We start from the raw sequence: 19,548 nt of genomic DNA, 5'->3' as shown, positions 1-19,548 counted from the left end.
AAACAGTTAGTACTATTTATTATTTATAATAAAGAAAATGAAAACTGAGATTTGAGCGTTTCGCCTGTATAAAAATATATATATATATTATACGGAAGGAAGGAGAGCATCCGGGCTTGAGATTTTATCCAATTTGCTCCGTCCAGTTGAGAAATTTTTTATACTAGGATAGGAGTAATATTTTTTAGTGTAAAATACACTCTATATATATATATTGATCAAATCGTTTGTCAACTCGTATCGCTGATCATACTAAATCGTACAAGAAATTGGACCAAGAAAAGAGTTGGGAGTAGAAATGGAAATGAAATTACGGATTGGATTATGGGGAAAGCGCTGTCATCTTAAAGTCTGCATCCATTATGTTGATGGCGACGTTGATGGTGATGATGTATGTATGTATGTACTTGCGTATGTAGATTGTTTGACTAGAATTTTTTCCGATCAAACTCTTCATTTCATTCTTTTCAAGACTTTCTTCAGTTGTTGTGGATGGATGTGTCTCAGTAACTTACCGCTACAGTAACTTGTGCCGTGATCGACCTTCTTCTTTCGGCTCTTTTTTATTTTGTCGGGAACCTTCAATCATGGCCTTTTTTAGTTTTTACCCCACTCCATCCACTGCCCGCTGCCTCCCTCATTATTGCTTCTCATACATGATACATACCCCCTCCTTTGTCTTTTCCTCCTCTCTTTCACGCCGCGGCGCTGGCCTGGCCTGGCCTGGCCTGGCGCGGCCGTAGTAAATTACTCCAGTACTAATTTAACTGCCACTTGATGAGGCCCTTTTTTCTTTTTCTTCTTTATTTATTTAGAATTACAAAAGTCAAATCAATTTTGTCGTACGGTGGGAAGGACGTTTTAGGTAATTCAGGTATACAAGGTGGGGTCGGGGGAAGAGGGAAGTGAGGGATTTCAGGGGGTTAACGAAGGGAAATTGGATGCGGATTACGGAGATGGTGGTTTTGTGAAGCTGGGGGGAGGATTCCCGGTGCCAGCTTAGACGCCTTCCAGTTCTTCTTGTTCCAGTTAAATCTGTCCCCTTTAATAGCAGTGGTTTGGTTACATTGCTGGGATGAGAATGGCAGGAAATTTTCCTTTTTTTCTTTTTTTTTTTTTTTTTGGGTTTGGCATGTATGCATTGGGTTTGGAAGAAATAAACCGCTCACATCTAGGAGAGTTTTGCTGACACCGATGCTTCTGTTCCGACTGACAGTGCAGTAGTACTGGAGCCGTATAAAACGAGAAGGCGGCAGGGACGGATCTACCTTTGCTGGTTAGTGGACTGGGGGCAGAGAGTTTTGGAGCCTCGCACAGCCAACCGATGATCAAAGAAAATCTTCTCAATTTTAGGTGTAGAATTTGATATACCAAGTGCTCCCACTGACTAAATTAAATATATACTACATTTTATTAGGTATTCAATCGTAGAATAATTTTAGCTTCACCTTAGTAATCAGTAGAATTCAATACGATTACCAATCCATGAGTAATTTGATGATAATGATAATTTATACTCCAACCACAAATTCAATACTTTGGGAAGTACTACTGTTTACTTTTGAGTCTTTTAATAAGTACAAACAAAAAATGTTCTTCAATAAATTGCAGATCATTAAAGGATTCTTCACATCCACCTGTTTTATTTATTAAGGGTCTGTCTAACGTTTTATCATTAATGCTCATGCCCCGTTATATTTCGGATGTTATATTTTTAGAAATATAAAATTAATTAGAAAAAAATGTAAAACATGGTAAGTAAAATTAAAATAAAGAAAGTATATAAAAGCAATGGAGGGTAATAATTGTTAGTATGTACATGAAATATTCATGGTAGATTAGACAAATTTTAAGTATATTATCCAATGTCCAATGGGCATCCATTAAAAAAACTCGTTTATTAATTAAATTTATTGCTAATTGCTACTCCATTCGTCACAACTTGACAAGCTTGTTTTCATTTTTTCATCCATTTCAAATTGTAATCCACTTAGGAATGACAGTAGGTCGGGTACCTCTTAAAAATCTCTATTACCAAATCCTAACCTACGTATCTAAATCTTTTATCAAATTCTATCAGGTAATCCTACGATTTTAACTTCTATTACGTAACCCTCTCGCTCTCAAGTTTGGATTATTCATCGATTACCCTCTACCTGCTAATTTGAATTCCACGAATAGTGCATTCAAGTTCTTACCACCATGATTGTTTCAATTGAAATTATCAAAAAGTTTCAGCGGCCTAATACTCCATTTCATAATCAAAAAGTTTCAACCACCTAACACTCCATTTCATTTTCAATTATCCGCCAACAGTGGATTCATGTTCTTCCCACCAAAATTGTCTTCAATTTTTACATCGAATTCTATAAATATAGCAACTAATTAAGCTTAAGCAAAGGCAATGAAAAATGGATAATTCATCCAAAGTTAGTGCCATCGATTTGAATATTTTGCTAGAAAACATCTTCTCAACTTTGCAAAAAAAAAAAAATTCGTTGATTTAAATTATCTTCCAGAAAATGATGACATCGTTTGTTTCCCTACTGATATAAATAAGCTTAAAAGAATAATAAAGCTAGCTTTTCATACATCAATATATTTTGGAAAATTAAAATGTATTAAATGGGCAGATTATATTCAAAATAATCTATATTAAATAAGGTAGTTTATATTAATAACAACCTACATTGAATAAGGGTATTTTAGAAAAATTAAAAGACAACTACATTTTTTAATTGAAAAGTGGACTACAATTTAGGGCAAACGGAGGGAGTAATTAACTAATATGAAACTAAAATTAATACACACAACATGTTAAATCAACACATTACATTAAATTCTGAACTTTGATAGAACCATAGAATCTACATGAGAGGAATTCAGCATATTATGTCGGGTATCAGGTTTGGACCTTTTAGGGTTCTTTTACCAAATCTCATCAGATTACCCATCGATTACCCCTCATCAATACTAAACCATAACGAATTAACCATCAGTCGTTTAATTGAATTAACTATTGGGGTCGAATATCCATGGGTATTAGATTTTACCCTATCCATTATCATCCCTAAACCCACTTTTCAATTGAAGAATATAGTTAACTTTGAACTTTTCTAAATTGTTCTTATTCAATATAGAATGTTATTAAATATAACCTAACTTATTTAAAGTAGGTTGTCGTTAAATGGTGCAACTTTCCATCAATATTTTTGTTGTATTAATGTAAAATTATGTAGTCATGCTCCATTTAATGCAAGTGTATTTTAGAAAGATAGTAAGTTAGATTTATTATTCCAATAAAATGAACTGTTTTTTTCTTAAACTATGTGAAAAAGAAAAATCAAGATTATCAAAATGTTATTATTAATCTACACCATTTATTTGTGCCCCCACTAAAATATTTTCCTTAGAACCTTCTACCAAGTTAGTGATCAGACCTCTCTCCAATAGAACTCTTTAACCATCATATTTGATTTGCATTTGGGTGTTAAACTTTTCTTTTATACGAGACTAAAGAAGGTGGGAAAAAAACATGACTCAACACAACGGTGGCTTCACGAAATTATTATTCATCAACGCGTGACTCATTACAAACATATTATTATTTTTCTCTTTCTATGAAAAGACATGACCACAAGCCAATACTTGACACCAAAGACGCGCAATATTAGCTCATATGATTGAATTTTCAATGGCTAGTAGCTTCGCGAAATTACGTTCATTAACACATGAGTCGTTACAAACATTGCAATTCTTCTTTTTCTATGACCACCAAACTCACGCATTATTGAGTCACATTACTTAAATTCAATGGCTAAATTATATACTACTGTACATGTTTAATGCTCCTACCATTAACCTTAAAATCATAAACAGTTGATTAATATAATTAAAATAATTATTTTTAATTACACTTTCCTCATACCCTCCTTCAATATTAGATAACTCATACTTGCTAACTCATTCTTGTTAATTATTGCTCTTTACTTTTTCAATGCAACCCTTAACCTAATCAAAGTTATAAATTTGACTAAAATAAATAATAAAATTAAAATTACTGTTAATAATATACATTAAATTTGGACATATTAATAAACTATCAAAATAACCACCCTTCGAGAAATGAAAAAGAAAAATCACACCTATCGTCCTTCACATATTGCATATGTTTTACAATCAAAATGGTTGATTTTAGTCTCCAACACCAACAGATAAAAAAAGTGTTCATTTTTTGTCCGTTATCATCTTTTAGGTCAATTTTTGGTCGGAATATGTCACGGATTCATCAGATGGTCAATATTTGAAGGCCAAATTTGACAACTCACATCATATTGACCCTATTTCTCATTTAATCCACCACTTTTTCCAATTATTCTCCATATAAACTCTAATTTTTGAAATCAAATCCATATCACCAACCTATTTCCATCTTCCACCATTTTCCTCTTTCTATTCCTTCTTCGCTCCCTTTCTATCTCTCTTCCTTCTTCTCTGTCACTGCACCGCCTCTCTCCTTATTCCATCATCTATTTTTTCATTCTTTCCCTCCATCCTCCTTCCCGGTATTCCTTCCTTTTTTTTTTCCCTTTCTATTATTATTTTTTCTCTCTCTCTCTCCCTCCCTACACAAAATCACATTTATGATTTTACTATTTAGTTAGTCTTTCAGTATAATTTCACTCTTGCTTTTTAATTGAAGCAAAATTTAACAAGCACCTATGACAAATAGTAGTGTTTTATTTTAGCACTAATATGCGTATAACTATTTTGTGCGTCCTTATGAGTTGATATTAAGGATGATTCTATTTGTACAAGTATGTCAAGAGTCAATATCAACTATCTCCATTGAAGTTGGAAGTACCTAAACTCAGATGCAGCCAAGTTGTGACCTGTTTCAAACACACAGTACTTTGTCTACTCCTCGTACCATTTATGGACAGATAGATAGTCATGCGTGATGGGAAAGAAGACTTCTTTAAAGGGTATAGTTAACCAAATGGGAACGTCCTCACCTTGATTAGTGCTCCCAAGCCGCTCACTCACTCACTCACAAAGTTCACCAACTCGAGTGGCATTTGATTCCGTCATGCCCACTGATCGATCATAAGTGGCTTCTCATCAACCGCTTCAACAACCAACCTTCATTTTGTAGCCGTTCACAATCATGCTATCGCTATCCGTCTGAAACATAGGCTAGCCTGGTTTTAATAACTTTAAATAAATAATAAATCGGCTCACCATCTCAACAAAAGAAAAAGAAAATGATCATCATATCTCGCTGCTTACTGTATGCATCAGCATGATGATTAATTACTGTATGCATCAGCATGATTAATGACATCTGTGGCTCCCGTTTATCTTGTAAATCTTCTAGAAGAGAAGAGAAAGAGGAGCTGCCCACTTTGAACTTTTATTCACCCGTCTCCTATTTGCCTGATTGGATGGTATTCTCAATCATCACTACTGTTCGCTTGTTCTAGCATGATTTTGAAATAAAAGAAGAATAAAGTTGGTTTTGTCACTTCAACTAAATCTTGTTGCCATCGCCGATAACTCGAAACGAATGCGAAAAGAAGAGATCTCATAAGCCACGTTCGCAAGGGAAAAAAAGAGCGATTAAAGTGAGTTAGGAAATTATCTCCTCTTCTCCTGCTAATCAAAAGACGGTGTTATGTCTAATCAAATCGATAAGTGTAATTCTTATATTTTTTACGTAAATTCGTACGATTTGAATTTTTGTCAATTCATACAATTAAATTAATTAATAATTGCACAAAAAAATGTTCGAGTTTCTCAAGCAGAAGGGCACAAAATCATGGTACGTTCTTTTTTGGCGCTGCCAAGAGTTCTTCAATGCAGGTCTCATGTTCACACCATCTTTTTGTTTTTTTTCAACATAACACTCGACGAGAAAAAGGAAAAACAGATTTTGACCAAAAAAAAAAAAAAGGGGGAAAAAGAGAGAGAGACAGTAATGAAAACACGACGACTTGTACATAGCAAGGCCAAACTAAACATTCTTAATACTATTTGCTACTAACCGAGTCGAGCATACACAATCACAAAGTGCAGTGCAGCGTGTGAGCGTTTAATGTTTATTTTGTTTTTAAGCAGTGAGTAAATTAATGTCGGTAGGATGGATTGAAAAGGAGAGAGGGGAGAGGAAGGGGGCAAAAGGCAAGATGACAGTTGGGAAGATTGTGGACTAGTAACTGGGGAAGTGGTTGGTGGGATTAATGATGGATTGTATGTACTAATCCAAGCGGTGGGACCTATATATATATATAATTATATATATCAACACTACACTAGAGTATGTCTTTTGGAGAATAGCAATAGATTCATCACGCGGTCCCATCCATCCACATTATCATTATAGTTCACCTCTCTGTCTCTCTCACACACCCTTAATTAATTAAAAAAAATTACTCCTTTTGCAAGCAATATTTCATTGATCTAATTTTAAGCTATTGACGCCATAAGTTAGGGCCATGAATAGAAGAAGAAGAAGAAGAGTAGTAGTAAGCAGGTTGGCAAAGCGTAGTAAGTAGTAGAGAACTGGAAAGGCGAAGAAGAAGATGCTCCATTCTTACAGACTTGAGTTGGAGATGATACCAACTGATAGATAGTTCATGGTAGTGGTAGTGGAAAAAAAAAAAAGACTCTTTAGTATCATCATCGTTAGTTCATAAGTAGGAGTAAGCACTTTTGGTACTCACATCATCATCTGACCTTATCATAACTTGGTGCCACGCCTCTATACCGTGCACAAGTAAGATCGATGAAACGAGAAACGTATACCCACCCCACCCAATATATAATAAGATCGATATAATGAGACAACTTGGATTGGTCCGATGATGATTTCGAAGTAGTCTAATTAAGTCTCGATATCGCGTGTTTGAATAACTTCTTTATTGTTTGTGTATTCTTGGGGACGGAATGTACAGGTCTAAAAAAATTAAATCGATAAAAATTGAGATACTCCCTGCGTTAAAAAAAAAAAAAAAAAGAAAAAACTATATGGCATCTTAGGACGACTTATCTGTCCTGGAAACGAAGTTAGAAAGAATTAGACACCCAGTCACAGTCTGCTGCTATCTATAATATATGCTGGAGTAATACTAGTTACAACTTATTAGTAAGCAACATTTGCTTTTTTCTCACTATGCAAAGTCAAAAGTGCAAAGCCAGATGGATTTTGTACGTTTTGCCCCACCCACCCTCTCCCCCTCCATCTCCCTCTCCCTCTCCCGGGGGTTCGGGTTCACACGAAAATGGCATTTTTTTTCAAAAAAATCATAATTAAATGAGCATCGACATCTCCGTATGTACACAGTCATATAGTAGCATTACAATAATATAGTCCTCCCCAAAAAGGCATCGACCACTTGGATTTCTATTTTGTGCCTACAAAAGTGAATCCAATTTACTTACTAGTACTACACTCGACATTATCTCCAGAATAAGGCAGTAGGAACCAAGCAGAAGAGTGACTCTTGGGAATCCTGAGGAGCAGGCGGCTTCGCCCATCCCTATGTTGTTTTAAGAGTCCAATGTTACCAGCAGTATTATGTCTGTCCCCGCTGCTGGGGTTCCCACCACCCCAAATAAGAAGGAATCGGATCCTGTGCTGCTGCCACCTCCACCCCTTTCATTCCTTGCTTTCTCTGCTTCTATGTCTCGATGCACTGCGCCACCATTTTAATACACGGAATTTTCAGTGTCACTTTTTCAGTGATAATTCAGTACCACCTCTATATTTATGTCAAGTGTCCTATTTATTTAATTTATCATGTGTTATTTATTTAAATTTCTTTTATCATCACGTGATAAGTAAGATTGACATTGAATTTGGCACCGAGCAGTGGCAGGATCCCAACTGCCATTTTAAGGCCAAGCTATAACATTGACGTATGAATTAATCTTCCGCATTGATACCAGTATATACTATACTACAAATGTATACAAAATTTATATTGTATGAATTAATTAATTTTGAGGTTCAGCCAATTTTGTCTCTAGTAATTCATGATGCTTGCACATGAAGCAGAAAAAAATTAGCGCAAAGCGGCTAGGACGATTCTAGTAGTGATTGTCAGGTCTGGCATATATTGAATCAAAACCCAGAAAAGAAGGGAAAAATACACGAAAAAAGAGCAAAATTTTTAGAGCAAAATTGGCACTTTTTTCTTTCTTTCTAGTTCTAGATTTTAAATTAAAAACTTGTTACTTACTAAGATCCCTCTCACTTACCATCCAATCCAACCATTTCCTGAATTGGCATACGTTGAGTCACTGCAGTGGTGAATTTGGTACATCCACCGGAGACCGACCGATAAATATATTTGTTCAGCTGGACTGTGTTCTACTAAAATTTGCTACGGAGTAATACTTTCTTCGTCTTTTGCTCCCCCTATCACGGGCGGCCCGGCCCAGCCGAGCCCGTGCATAATAAAGCCAAGAAATGGTCATAACGAGCTTCAAACTGGATACCAACAAGCAACCAAAAGAAAGCCAAAAAAATAAAGGGTAAATAGAATAGCAAAAAACATAGTAGTGAGAGTAATGATATTAATGACCCGAATTAGATCTAGTTCAGGATCACATTTGACTCATAGTCATCAAGGACCTACACAATTACTAGTTGGGATCACATTGCGAATGTATTTTTGTGCAGCACGACTGTCGTTATGGATAAGTGATAACCAACAATATATATATATATATATATATATATAGAAAGGTACATCATACATACATGAAGCATTCATACAAATATATTGCTACTAATCATCAAGTCCTACTTGCGTGCGTCCAGATTGAGATTGCTGATGGCACCTAACTAAAAAATGATTAACCACAAGTCTCTCCCCAAATCCAATTGTTAAAAACAAAACCAAAGTGGTCGTCCTAATTAGCAAAAATCATGTTTGTTGACCAGGGGTAAATTCAAAATCAGTAGCTAGCAGTAAGGAGAGTTTAATTAGGAGAGGAATCTGGAATGGAAATGTGTTGGGAGGGGACTTTGTGACATCTATGCAACGCATATGACGGTAATGATGAGTTGATGATTAACCAACCAACCCCTTAATTGAATGATCAAAACGGAACGCGGACCAAGCACAAGCTGCGGTTTGATCTTTGATGGGCCCCTTTCCCTTCCAGCGTGCTCCCTACTAGGCTACTACTCCTACCTTAAGTAGCAGGAGTGAGTAATATCTACCTATCTAGCCTCCTTTTTAATTTTAGGGATAATTGCAGAAACTTCCCTTAAGAGAGGATGAATTTACTTATATACCCTTAGAGTTTAAGGTTGTCGGTAAACAAATTTTGGGCAAAAAGATTTAGGGCAATAAACAATTTCAAGGTAACTAATTAAACAAGATTAACTATTGTTTCTTGCCCGATAAGACACTAAAGCGCATTTACAAAATGACGCCAATTGATGCACCAATATGATATTATTTTGTTATTGACAACATTTAAGATGACAATTCAAGTTGTATATTATCTGCATAGAAGAGAAGTAAAAGCAAGAAAACTGTAGGGGAATGAAACCTCCGGACAAAACTTCATAAGATAATAAGTTTTGGTGGTTTTGGTTTAGCTCATTTTATCTTAAACATTTATGAAACGGAAGGAGAAAGAATGCAGAAATTAAGGCAAAATCTAAGGATTTTTTTTTTGGTTAAAAATTTGCGACAATCAAAAGATAACAGGTAAGCAATCCTTTGTCATTTTTACTTAATACAAAAAGTTTCTTTAGTAAATGAGATTTTTTGGATTTGGTTGTGCACTTTATATGTTTTAGAACATCATATTTCTAAATGTATGTTCGTTGTTTCTTCTAGTTGTTGTTACTGTACTTGTTCTCTTTGCTTTTATATCCTATTCAATTTCACTAGCTAGTTCTAACTTTTAATCTTTTTCATTCTTTTACTAATACAATCTCACAAGAGAAAAAATGGTACAAATGGAACAAAATTATTATCTCACTTCTCAAAAGATTTTTTAAATAGTAAATCTTTCCTACATTGACGGTGTATACACTATCATCGTTCGATTCATGACATGTGTGCAAAAATTGAATTTTAAATTCAAATTTTACATAGTTGTCAATTGATGATGGTCATTCCGGCTCGGCTTGATCAGGCCGAGCCTCCATTTGCCGTCTCTGTGATAACCGTTACCTCAGCTCCGTCGAACCGAGGCGAGGCCCTCACTACTTAGGGCTGTTTACCTGTCCTAATCACCTCGGATTGACCCCGCCTACGGATGACTGGGGTGATCACTACAACTATAATCTCGAAGTGGTGCTGTGCCTGACATGAAAATTGAGATCCTGTCCAGTGGTCTGGAACTTGTGGAGTGGACAGGACCTTTGACACACTCTGCCCCTTATCCAGAATTGTCTAGTTAGACTGATACGCTGTCTCAATCAGATTTGTAGGGATTCGGACCCACTGTCATTCCTCCCATATTGTCCCCTATAAATATCAACATGTCCCACTAAGAAGGGGGGCTGGTAAGAGAAAATCTATTGTTTTCTAGTAATATTACTCTACCTCCTATTATCTAAACTAACAAGATCGTCGGAGAAATACCGGAGGACTTAGCCCTGCCTCTGATAAACTAAGCAGGTGATATCCACGCAGCTGCATCTCCCCTGATAGGGTATTCCAATTATCCAGTGTAGCTCTTCAAGCCAGAAATCACCTCTTCATCAATCATTCAATGCTGATAATGTATACACTGTCAGTGTAGGAAAGATTAATCCTTTTTTTAATGGTATTTTTTTCTAATATGGGTTGAATTTGCTATCAAAATCTGAAGTTTAGGGGAGGTTACTGCTTTTTTAAAATCTTAGAGGAGGTAAGTGTAATTATTAGAAACCTCAAGAGAGGTTTATGAAATTATCCCTTAATTTTAATAAGGACTCCTTTTAATTTTAGGAGTGGGACCACGTTAGCCCGGAGCCACCCCACCGGCGATGCTGAAATGAGAACAATTTGACCTTTTTAACAATTTCCCATCTTTCAATATCCTACTATTACTACCACCCCAATTTTAATACTCCTACTAAGTACGCATTTCTTTCAAATTAGTAGTGGTGACTCGTCTTACCTTTATAAAAAAAAATAAAAATAAAAACAAAAAAGAGTAGCGAGTCGTGACTCCTCCATTTTTCAGGATCCTCTTCTCTAAATGTGAAATGGGACGTGTGTGTCTACATTTTACATTTTGGACAAGGATCGATGATGTCCATTGATTTGGACTGCACATGTTCATCATTGGAAAACAACAACATTTTAAAGTATTATTGTACACTTAGTTTGAACTTTTAATAATATTTTTACCAAATTCACCTCTCTTCATCAATAGTAAAATCCCCACCGTTCCCACCTGTGATGCATTGAATACTAATAACTTGTACTAGTACTCCACATTGACACTCCTATAAGTCTGAATTTAATGTAGAAGGAGGGGGGGAATACCACAAGTTGCGCTTCACCTCTAAATTGAAAGCAAGTTTCTGTTGATCGACTTTATGGACATGAATGCAAATGAGTCGAGTCGAATCGAGTCGAGTCGAGTTAAGTTTTGACTTAATCGAATCGATTCTCGACATAGGTTCATGAAATTCGAACTTGAACTCGAGTTCGACGAGTTCAAAATATAAAGTTCGAACTCGACTCGAATTTTAAAAAATAAAAAAAATATTTTTTTAAAAAATAAATATATAATAATTTTTCTTAACAAAAAATAAAATATTAGGAATATATATATATAATTTTACTATTAAAATATATATATATATATATATATATATAAACAAGTTCGAATTAATTCGCGAATTAACGAGTTTAGTATTTTTGAATTGGAGTTCGAATTTGCGTTTGACTTAATTAGATTGAATTCGATGTTAACAAAATTCGAGTCCGGGCTCGAGCTCGTCATTCATTTGCAACCTTAATTATGGAGCTGGACCGCTGCTTTGCAGGAATCGTATAAAAGCTAACGGCAGCGATAGTATATTACTTAAGCACGGCTTTGATCTTGTTTTGATAGTACTGATGATCTACGCTAACAAACCTTTTTTTTTTTCCAACTACCTTAAGGAGATATACAAAAGAAAAACGAAACATGCCATATTATTATTAGTATGTGCAAGAAGAACAAGTTGTTAGAAGCTTTTGGTCAGAGAGGAGAGAAAAGTTGCTTAAGTAAAATTAATTAAGCAGATCAATGATGCAAATCCAGATTTGAATTTTCTCCTAATCTAATCCAGTAGTAATTAATTGTGATTCCTTGAAGATGGCAGGCCAGCTAGGCCGCCTGTGAGGGCAATCATGGATGATGGACCTAACATGGGGATTTGAACCATCATGATGCTCTTAATCTAATTATTTACAAGTGGCAGATTTGCATGCAATTCTTAATGATTCTTAAGCAAAAAAAAGTTAATGGTAAAATAATCGGGGAATCGAAGCAAGACAATGAAACATTATATATATATATAAATTCAATTATTTTTGTCATGCATGTCAAAATTAATTTGGTACCTGAAATTACTGAAAAATGGAACAGAAGAAGAAGATAAGAAAAAGATAGGGCATTTGGTTTCAAAACTGAAAAGCCAGCATGCATGCATGGCAGTAGTGATTATTAGTATTAGAATTACCAAATATCTATTCTCTTTTTGTTTTGCGAGGTACGTAGATCAGCGGCGCGCATGCTAATTAATCAGTAGACCCTCCTCCTTCCACAGTAACGGTTCTTTATGACAAATTCAAAGCCCCAGCCCCATCAGGTTTTATGCCGTATTAAATTGTTAATGAATAATGAATGGGCCTCACAATCACGTAAGCAACATATTCTATTAGTAGTATTTTTTTTTTAGATATAACCAATAGGTATCCGCATCTGTTTTACGACTTACGACTAATCCTATTCGAATCGGATCATACCTATTTGCAGGAGAGAGCTCTCCCAACGTTGTTTGTTTCATTTCTATAAGCTTCGAACCTGAAACGTCATGATTAAGGGAGGCAAGATACTTCAACTTGCGCCAACATTCGTTGGTTTCAATTAATAGTATGACCTTCATTCATCACTTCACTGGTATCGATGGCTTCACTGATGAGGAGAGTGTACTAGTACTAAAGCAGTGCAGCCTGCCCGAAACTATTCCCATAAATAAAACACCAATCATCACTAGGCCTGTCAACGGGTCGGGTCTAGACCCGGATCCGGACCGGATCCGTGAAATTATTGCGGGTATGGGTAGGGATTTAATTCCGTTTCCCGGATCCGGATCCGGATCCGTTTTGTCAAACAAAAAAACGGGTCGGATACGGAATATAGTATTCCGGCCCGTATTAGACCCGGATCCAGATATAAATGAATTAATAATTTAAAATATATATGTTTATCAATATAATTTGATTAGGGTGATGTATTTTAATAAAGTTAATTTGATTTCTTTTCTTATTTGGTTTTTTCTTTGCATTAGTTAGAAATTAGTTTACAAATATATTTTTTTCTCATTTTTATTAGAAATTATAAATTTTGGTAAATTTGTTCGGGTAGACCCGGATCCGGATCCGGAACATAGAATAAAAGACCCGTCGGGTAAACGGGTCGGATCCGGATCCGGCATAGTAATTCGGGTCCGGGTCCGGAATAATGAATTCCGGCCCGGACCCGGCCCGTTGACAGCCCTAATCATCACCATGCACCAAAGCGCAAGTCTTACGAAAAATTCGAAATTTCGCATGCCTCCCCCCCAAACACCTTCCGCCGAACAAATACTCCTACCACTCTATATGATAGCCTGCCACTGCCCATTATCTGTCTGGAAACGAAGAAAGCGAAAATCGTCCGAAAGTTGAAATATAGTTTTAGTATTTTTTATGATGTAATATATGTAACATGAAAAAGTGATAAAAAAATATAGATATATGAATTAAAAAATATATTTATAATGTAAGTGAAATATTTTTTTTTAAGAAACACACTCGCAAGCTTTACAAATTACTAGTATACATCATCCATGAACCCAAATTTTAGACCTGTTGTTAACGTTTTTATTTCCGGCCGGGGAGGGCAGGACTCGTCAGCAACTTCTTGTTGTTTGAACGTACAACTTAAAAACAATCAATTTATATTAGGAGTATGTTTAATTTGCTAGCTAATCTCAATCGTTTCATACGTACATGACCTAAATCCCCGACGAGGGATCGGGGACGCAATTAAATATACACATCTAGAATCTGGACCAACCACCCAATTTAATTTTCAGGTATTTTTTGGGTCTCAAAAAGTTTGCGCCTCAGCATCAAACAGCAATGTCCATTGTTCAATTCCCCAGTGGGGTTGTCACAGTCACAGCAGCGAGCTTAGTTCATAATTTTGTCTGCCGGCGTGAGCCCCATGGGCCATCATCATCATCGCTGAAGACTGCGAAAAATCTCTCCTCTTCTCATCAGTAAGAATGCTTGTCTTTGTGCTGGGCTCCGGCACCAATTACGCTGCTGCAGCTGGAGTGCTTTGTGTGAAGAGGCGAGCGGTGGTGGGTGCGATTTGCAGGCCGCCGCAGCCGCTGCTCTGCCTGGTGTTGTTGGGCTGCTGCTTTGGCATCTTTGGGCTTCATCTTGACGGTGCTAATCTGTTGTAAAGTCTCGAGGACTTGTTCCATGGACGGCCTTTTCTTAGGATCTGGTTCCAGACATTTTAGAATGAGCTGCGCGATCTGGAATGCGCCCCTTGACGGGTAGCGTCCCTCGAGTTGAGGGTCCATTACTTTCCTCAACTTTCTCTTTTCGGGCAAAAGCGGCTTGGACCAATCTACAAGGTTATGCTCCCCGCTGGGCCGGTTGAGATCAAGCACTCGTAGGCCCGAGATGATCTCTAGTAGAACCACCCCAAATCCATACACGTCGCTTTTCACGTACAAATGACCTGATTGAAATCAAAATGTTGGCCCGATGACTGATTAGTTTAAATAATTAAAGTGGTTTTTTTTTTTTTGTTCTTCTTCTGTTTGGGCCTCCAATTCACATTCAAGCAGAGAAACAGCAGTTGCCGTATCATAACGGGGGTGGGACGGTGTTGGAATTAAGAGAGAGTTTAGGATTCCAAGTATACTACGTACAATTAATTGTTGGTGTTATTGTCAAGGGGTGGACCCGACCGTCCTCCTACGTCCCCAGCAAGCAATAATGATGTTCATTGCAGACAAGAAAGAGAGAGAGAGAGAGAAGACTTTTGTTGGGGGAAAAGGTCAAAGAATATTTAAAAATAATAAAAAAAAAGTTATTACTAGAAGTTAGAAGAGGTCAATTTAGGCCTTGGGTTACTCCTGCAGCTGCTGTTGTTGATTAGTGGATGCCATTCATTACCTAGGAGGAGGTAAGTGCTAAGTAGTAGTAGTTCATTAAGTAGCCTTATCTTCTTCCTATCTAAAGGAAATATCACCCATCGATTGACCAATGAGAACAAAGAAGACCAATTAGTGTTCTAGACTTGAAGTAACAGTTGCACGAGAAGGTCATATTAAACGTGTGCCCTAATCCAGACCCTATCCATTTTGTAGGCATATGCAGGAATGAATGAATATACAATACACCAGCTGTTATTCTGAAGATTACTCCTACCCACGTTATGATTAGGTCATAATCATAGCTTAGGTGTCCTTTGCTAGAAATGAAAACCTTTGAATATGTCTCTGCGTAAAGAGAAAAATTTTAGAGTTAGAGCCTTAGCCCTTACTTGGAAGGAGGAGGTCAAACGGGTCACTCTCATGGACAACAGAGAAGCCGTACATAACTCGGATTCAACCCCAAATTGTCATTTTGTCAGGAAGTTTGTGCCAACCCACGTGATTTCCTGTCTCCTACTTAGATCTTATTGGACGATTTCAACCCCCCAAAAACCAAAAAAACCACCATCACAAAAAAAAAAAGAAAAAAAAATTTATAATCTCTCTAGTCTCTACTACTACTACTTACCAGTGGCCATGTACTCAGGAGCTGCGTAGCCGTAGGTACCCACCACCCGAGTGGTAACATGGGAATAGCCGTTCACAGGGCCTAATTTGGCCAGTCCAAAATCAGACAGCTTTGCGTTGAAGTCCTGTACACATACGCCATTCCAAAACCCAAAACCTTATTAATTCATTCATTCATTCATTCGTTACCTAACTAATAATTACGTAACAAAGAAAAAGAATTTTTTTTTTAGAAAAAAGAAAAAGGTTTTCTCTTTTTTTAATTTCTTGACTGTAAATTAAGCCACACCAGCCAGCCAGCTAGATAGCTAGCTGCCTGCAATTAATTGTTCCTATTTGCTGAAGAAGAAGATGTTAAAAATTACTCCGTAGCTAATTAATTAATTAAGGTGGATAATTACCGAATCCAGCAAGATATTAGAGGCCTTGAAATCCCGGTAGATGACTTGCTTTTCAGTTGTGTGCAAGAAAGCAAGTCCTCTGGCTGCTCCTATGGCTATTTTCAGACGTGTTTCCCACGCAAGTGTTTCTGCACCTTCTGCACATTCAAAACTAAACAATATTAATTACTCTTTAAGATTTGCCACCAGCAGCAGCAGCAAGTTTTGACGCTTAATCATTCATTAATTAACTCGCGCGCGCGCGCGTGTATATATATATATATATATAGAGAGAGAGAGAGAGAGGACAGTAAAGGAAAAAAAAAAAAAAAGTTTTCAAGGCCACTTACTCCTGAAAAGGTGGCTTTCTAAGCTTCCCCTTTGCATGTACTCGTAGACAAGCAGGAATTCCCTGTCCTCCCAGCAGTAACCCAATAATTTTACCAGGTTCGGGTGACAAAATTTCCCCAGGAACTTTACCTCTGCCTGCACCACATCCCAGTAAACTTAACACTTATGTAGCAGGTGAAAATGTTTAGTATTAGCTCAAAATTAAGTAGTGAGCTAACACAACTCTAATGGAACAAATTGGAAATTTGAAACAGCCAGCAGCTAAGGAGGAAGAAAAAGTCGATACTCGATAGTAGTGTGTTGCGTTTGCGTTAACAAAAATTCGTACGTAAAAAAAAAAAAAAAAAAAAAGGTTGGGTCTAAAACTGAAAGATTAGAAATGTCTGTGTGGGCGATTTGGTGATGGTCCACACGTTCCCACTTGCCACATCAACTCAACCTTTTACGGCTGTCCTTTTTCACACACAGAAGAGCCAGAAAAATAAAAATATTGGCCAACGTTTTCTAATTAAGTCGCTATCTAACAACGTTTATTTAGAAACAACAAACTAATTTGAAAAAAAAAAAAATTACTATTTTTAAAAGATTGAATTCCTGAAACATAATAAACTAATTGGGACGAACGAGTAAAACAATTGTCAAAGAGTTAATTAAAAAAATCATCTAGAAGCTGTGCCGAAAGTCAACCCGATCGCGATGAGTTTAAAGTCAACTAAGGCGCTTGGTCGGAGTGGAGGTCTCCCATTTCACACTGGGCTAGTGGGCTGTAGTGTTTTGTTTTATTTTGTCAAGGTTCGGCAATAGGTAGGAGAAAGTCTTGATTACTACTACTATTATGAAAGTAGACATTTTCTTTCTTACCCTCCAATCCAAAATTAAAATACAAGTTTGACTGAGATGCTTCTTCCGCCATCGAAGATCGAACACCTTCACCAGTACTATGATGATTATTCTTCCTGAGCGCCTTTTGAGAAAAATACAAGGGGAGGGGAAGAAAGAAACCAAGAATTCATGGTCCTCTAGTTCTCTATATATATATACATATACAAACACACACATATATATATATATATATATATATATATGGGGTGATCAATGAAACATCATATCATGTAATGGGCAATATATGCTCATTGATTGCACCCTCTGTAATTTAACTGGATGATGGCGGAACTATAAAATCAAATTATCCATGGAGGAGAGGACTGCACACCTTGACCTAGCTAGATAACAATTATTATTATTATATTAATTAAATGCAGTCGGTCTGTAAATTAAAGCATGAGTGAGTAGATACGACGACGACGACGACGACGAGTGAATGAAGATTAAAATGATGAAGGTAGTACCTGCCACTCGCTGAGGCCTTGTTCGCTGTCTGGATTAGACTTCTTCACCGCAACTGGAATTCCAACCCCGACCTTGGACGGCGCGTAGGTTTTCTCATCCACCCAGCCCCTGAAAACCCTCCCAAAACCTCCTTCTCCCAGCACCGTATCCGGCCTGAAATTCCTGGTGGCGCTCCGCAGTTCTGAATATGTGAACATTTTCAAGTTTGGGGCCGCCATAATATGGCCACTTGCAGGACCAGTACTACTACTACTACTACTACTACTACTACATGTACCAGCAGTAGTAGAAGGCGCCTCGGCAGCTGCCACATCCTGATCATGATCATGATCATGACGATCATCAGGGGGGAAGTTATTATTATGTTCAACGTCGAGGCTAACAAAATTTACAGTGCTGATGCTGCCCCTCGTCTTGCCTCCCTTGTGTTGATGATCACGAGTCTCTGCTGTGAAAAATTAGAGGAAAAAAAAAGCAAATTAAAAACGAAGAATTTTGACGAGACATTGGTGATCATCATCATGATCATGGTCTATAGTAAGTAGTAACTAAGCTTTAAATGAAATCCCAAAAAAAAAAAAAAAACAGAAAAGAAAAAAACCTGCAGGACTGGCAGGTTTGGGGGCGCTGGGAAGGCTCTCCACAGGCTTAGGCCAGCAGTTTCCCATGTAAACCAGGAATTTACCTGCGACCTTCGATTCTTATCTGCAGTTTGTGAGTTGGCGCTGAGGATAAAGGCTTATAACTGAGAATTAAATTTGGATTAGTGGGTTCTTTTTTTTAAAAAAAAAAATGGGAGGTTTGTGGGAGGAGAAGGGAAGGGGAGGTGCTTGAGTCAGTTATGTAAGAGGCTGCAGCAGTCTCGGCCGGGTTCCAGGAAGGAGAGATGAACAAGGCAGGAAACTGACGATCAAGAGATGCTCCTACTACTTTCTCTCTGCTTGTAGCAATATATATCCGTAGAACCAAAAAGTACGGGAGAAACTAAAACAATTGGGCTAAAGAATTTGATCTACTGAATGATTATTATTTTTTAATATTGTTGGTTGGGGGCTTTGATAATGTACAATGACTGGCCATTCGTCGTCGTCTTCTTGGCTTCTGGCTTTCTGCTGAGTGGACTTTTTCTCATGCCTAGTTTGGGAATTTTGGAAAGAAAGGGGAAATTTTTATTCTTTCTTTTTGTTTTGGGGTCAAAGAAGGGGAAATCAGTTGGTAATTTCTCATTTGCTGGTGCAAGAGAAAACCGAGAGGTCCGAGACGACGGAATTAGTGATTAGTATTGTCAATCTCTGACTAGAAAATTGTGTTTTTTGTTTTTGGGGGGAAGAAAAAGAAAATGAAAGAAAAACTTTCTAGGGGTAAAGCCAGTACGTATTGACTGACGTATTATTTGAAAAAACTCATTTTCACTTGAAGGAGCTGATAATATGTGAACCACCACGTATTTAT

General features: G+C 37.0%; 1 protein-coding gene across 3 annotated transcripts; it reads right to left on the bottom strand.

Annotated features, from left to right (window-relative positions):
- Nucleotides 1-14,030: 14,030 nt before the first annotated feature.
- Nucleotides 14,031-19,065, bottom strand: LOC113748635 (probable serine/threonine-protein kinase PIX13). 3 transcript variants are annotated; one of them, XM_027292136.1, is made up of 7 exons: nucleotides 18,698-19,065; nucleotides 18,374-18,544; nucleotides 18,096-18,277; nucleotides 16,746-16,881; nucleotides 16,417-16,553; nucleotides 16,017-16,140; nucleotides 14,031-14,967 (listed from the first exon to the last, which is right to left on the bottom strand). In XM_027292136.1, exons 1-7 carry the CDS (start codon nucleotides 18,762-18,764, stop codon nucleotides 14,492-14,494), a joined length of 1,293 nt encoding a protein of 430 aa, XP_027147937.1. In that variant the 5' UTR covers nucleotides 18,765-19,065; the 3' UTR covers nucleotides 14,031-14,491. The 3 variants fall into 3 exon arrangements, with proteins under 3 accessions (XP_027147937.1, XP_027147935.1, XP_027147936.1); XM_027292134.1 differs by having other exon boundaries at nucleotides 18,096-18,544; XM_027292135.1 differs by having other exon boundaries at nucleotides 18,096-18,541.
- Between the last annotated feature and the right edge of the window lie 483 nt (nucleotides 19,066-19,548).

The sequence above is a fragment of the Coffea eugenioides genome, chromosome 10 (genome assembly GCF_003713205.1).
Source record: "Coffea eugenioides isolate CCC68of chromosome 10, Ceug_1.0, whole genome shotgun sequence".
Classification (NCBI taxonomy): domain Eukaryota; kingdom Viridiplantae; phylum Streptophyta; class Magnoliopsida; order Gentianales; family Rubiaceae; genus Coffea; species Coffea eugenioides.
This window is presented reverse-complemented; position numbering and strand designations above follow the sequence as displayed.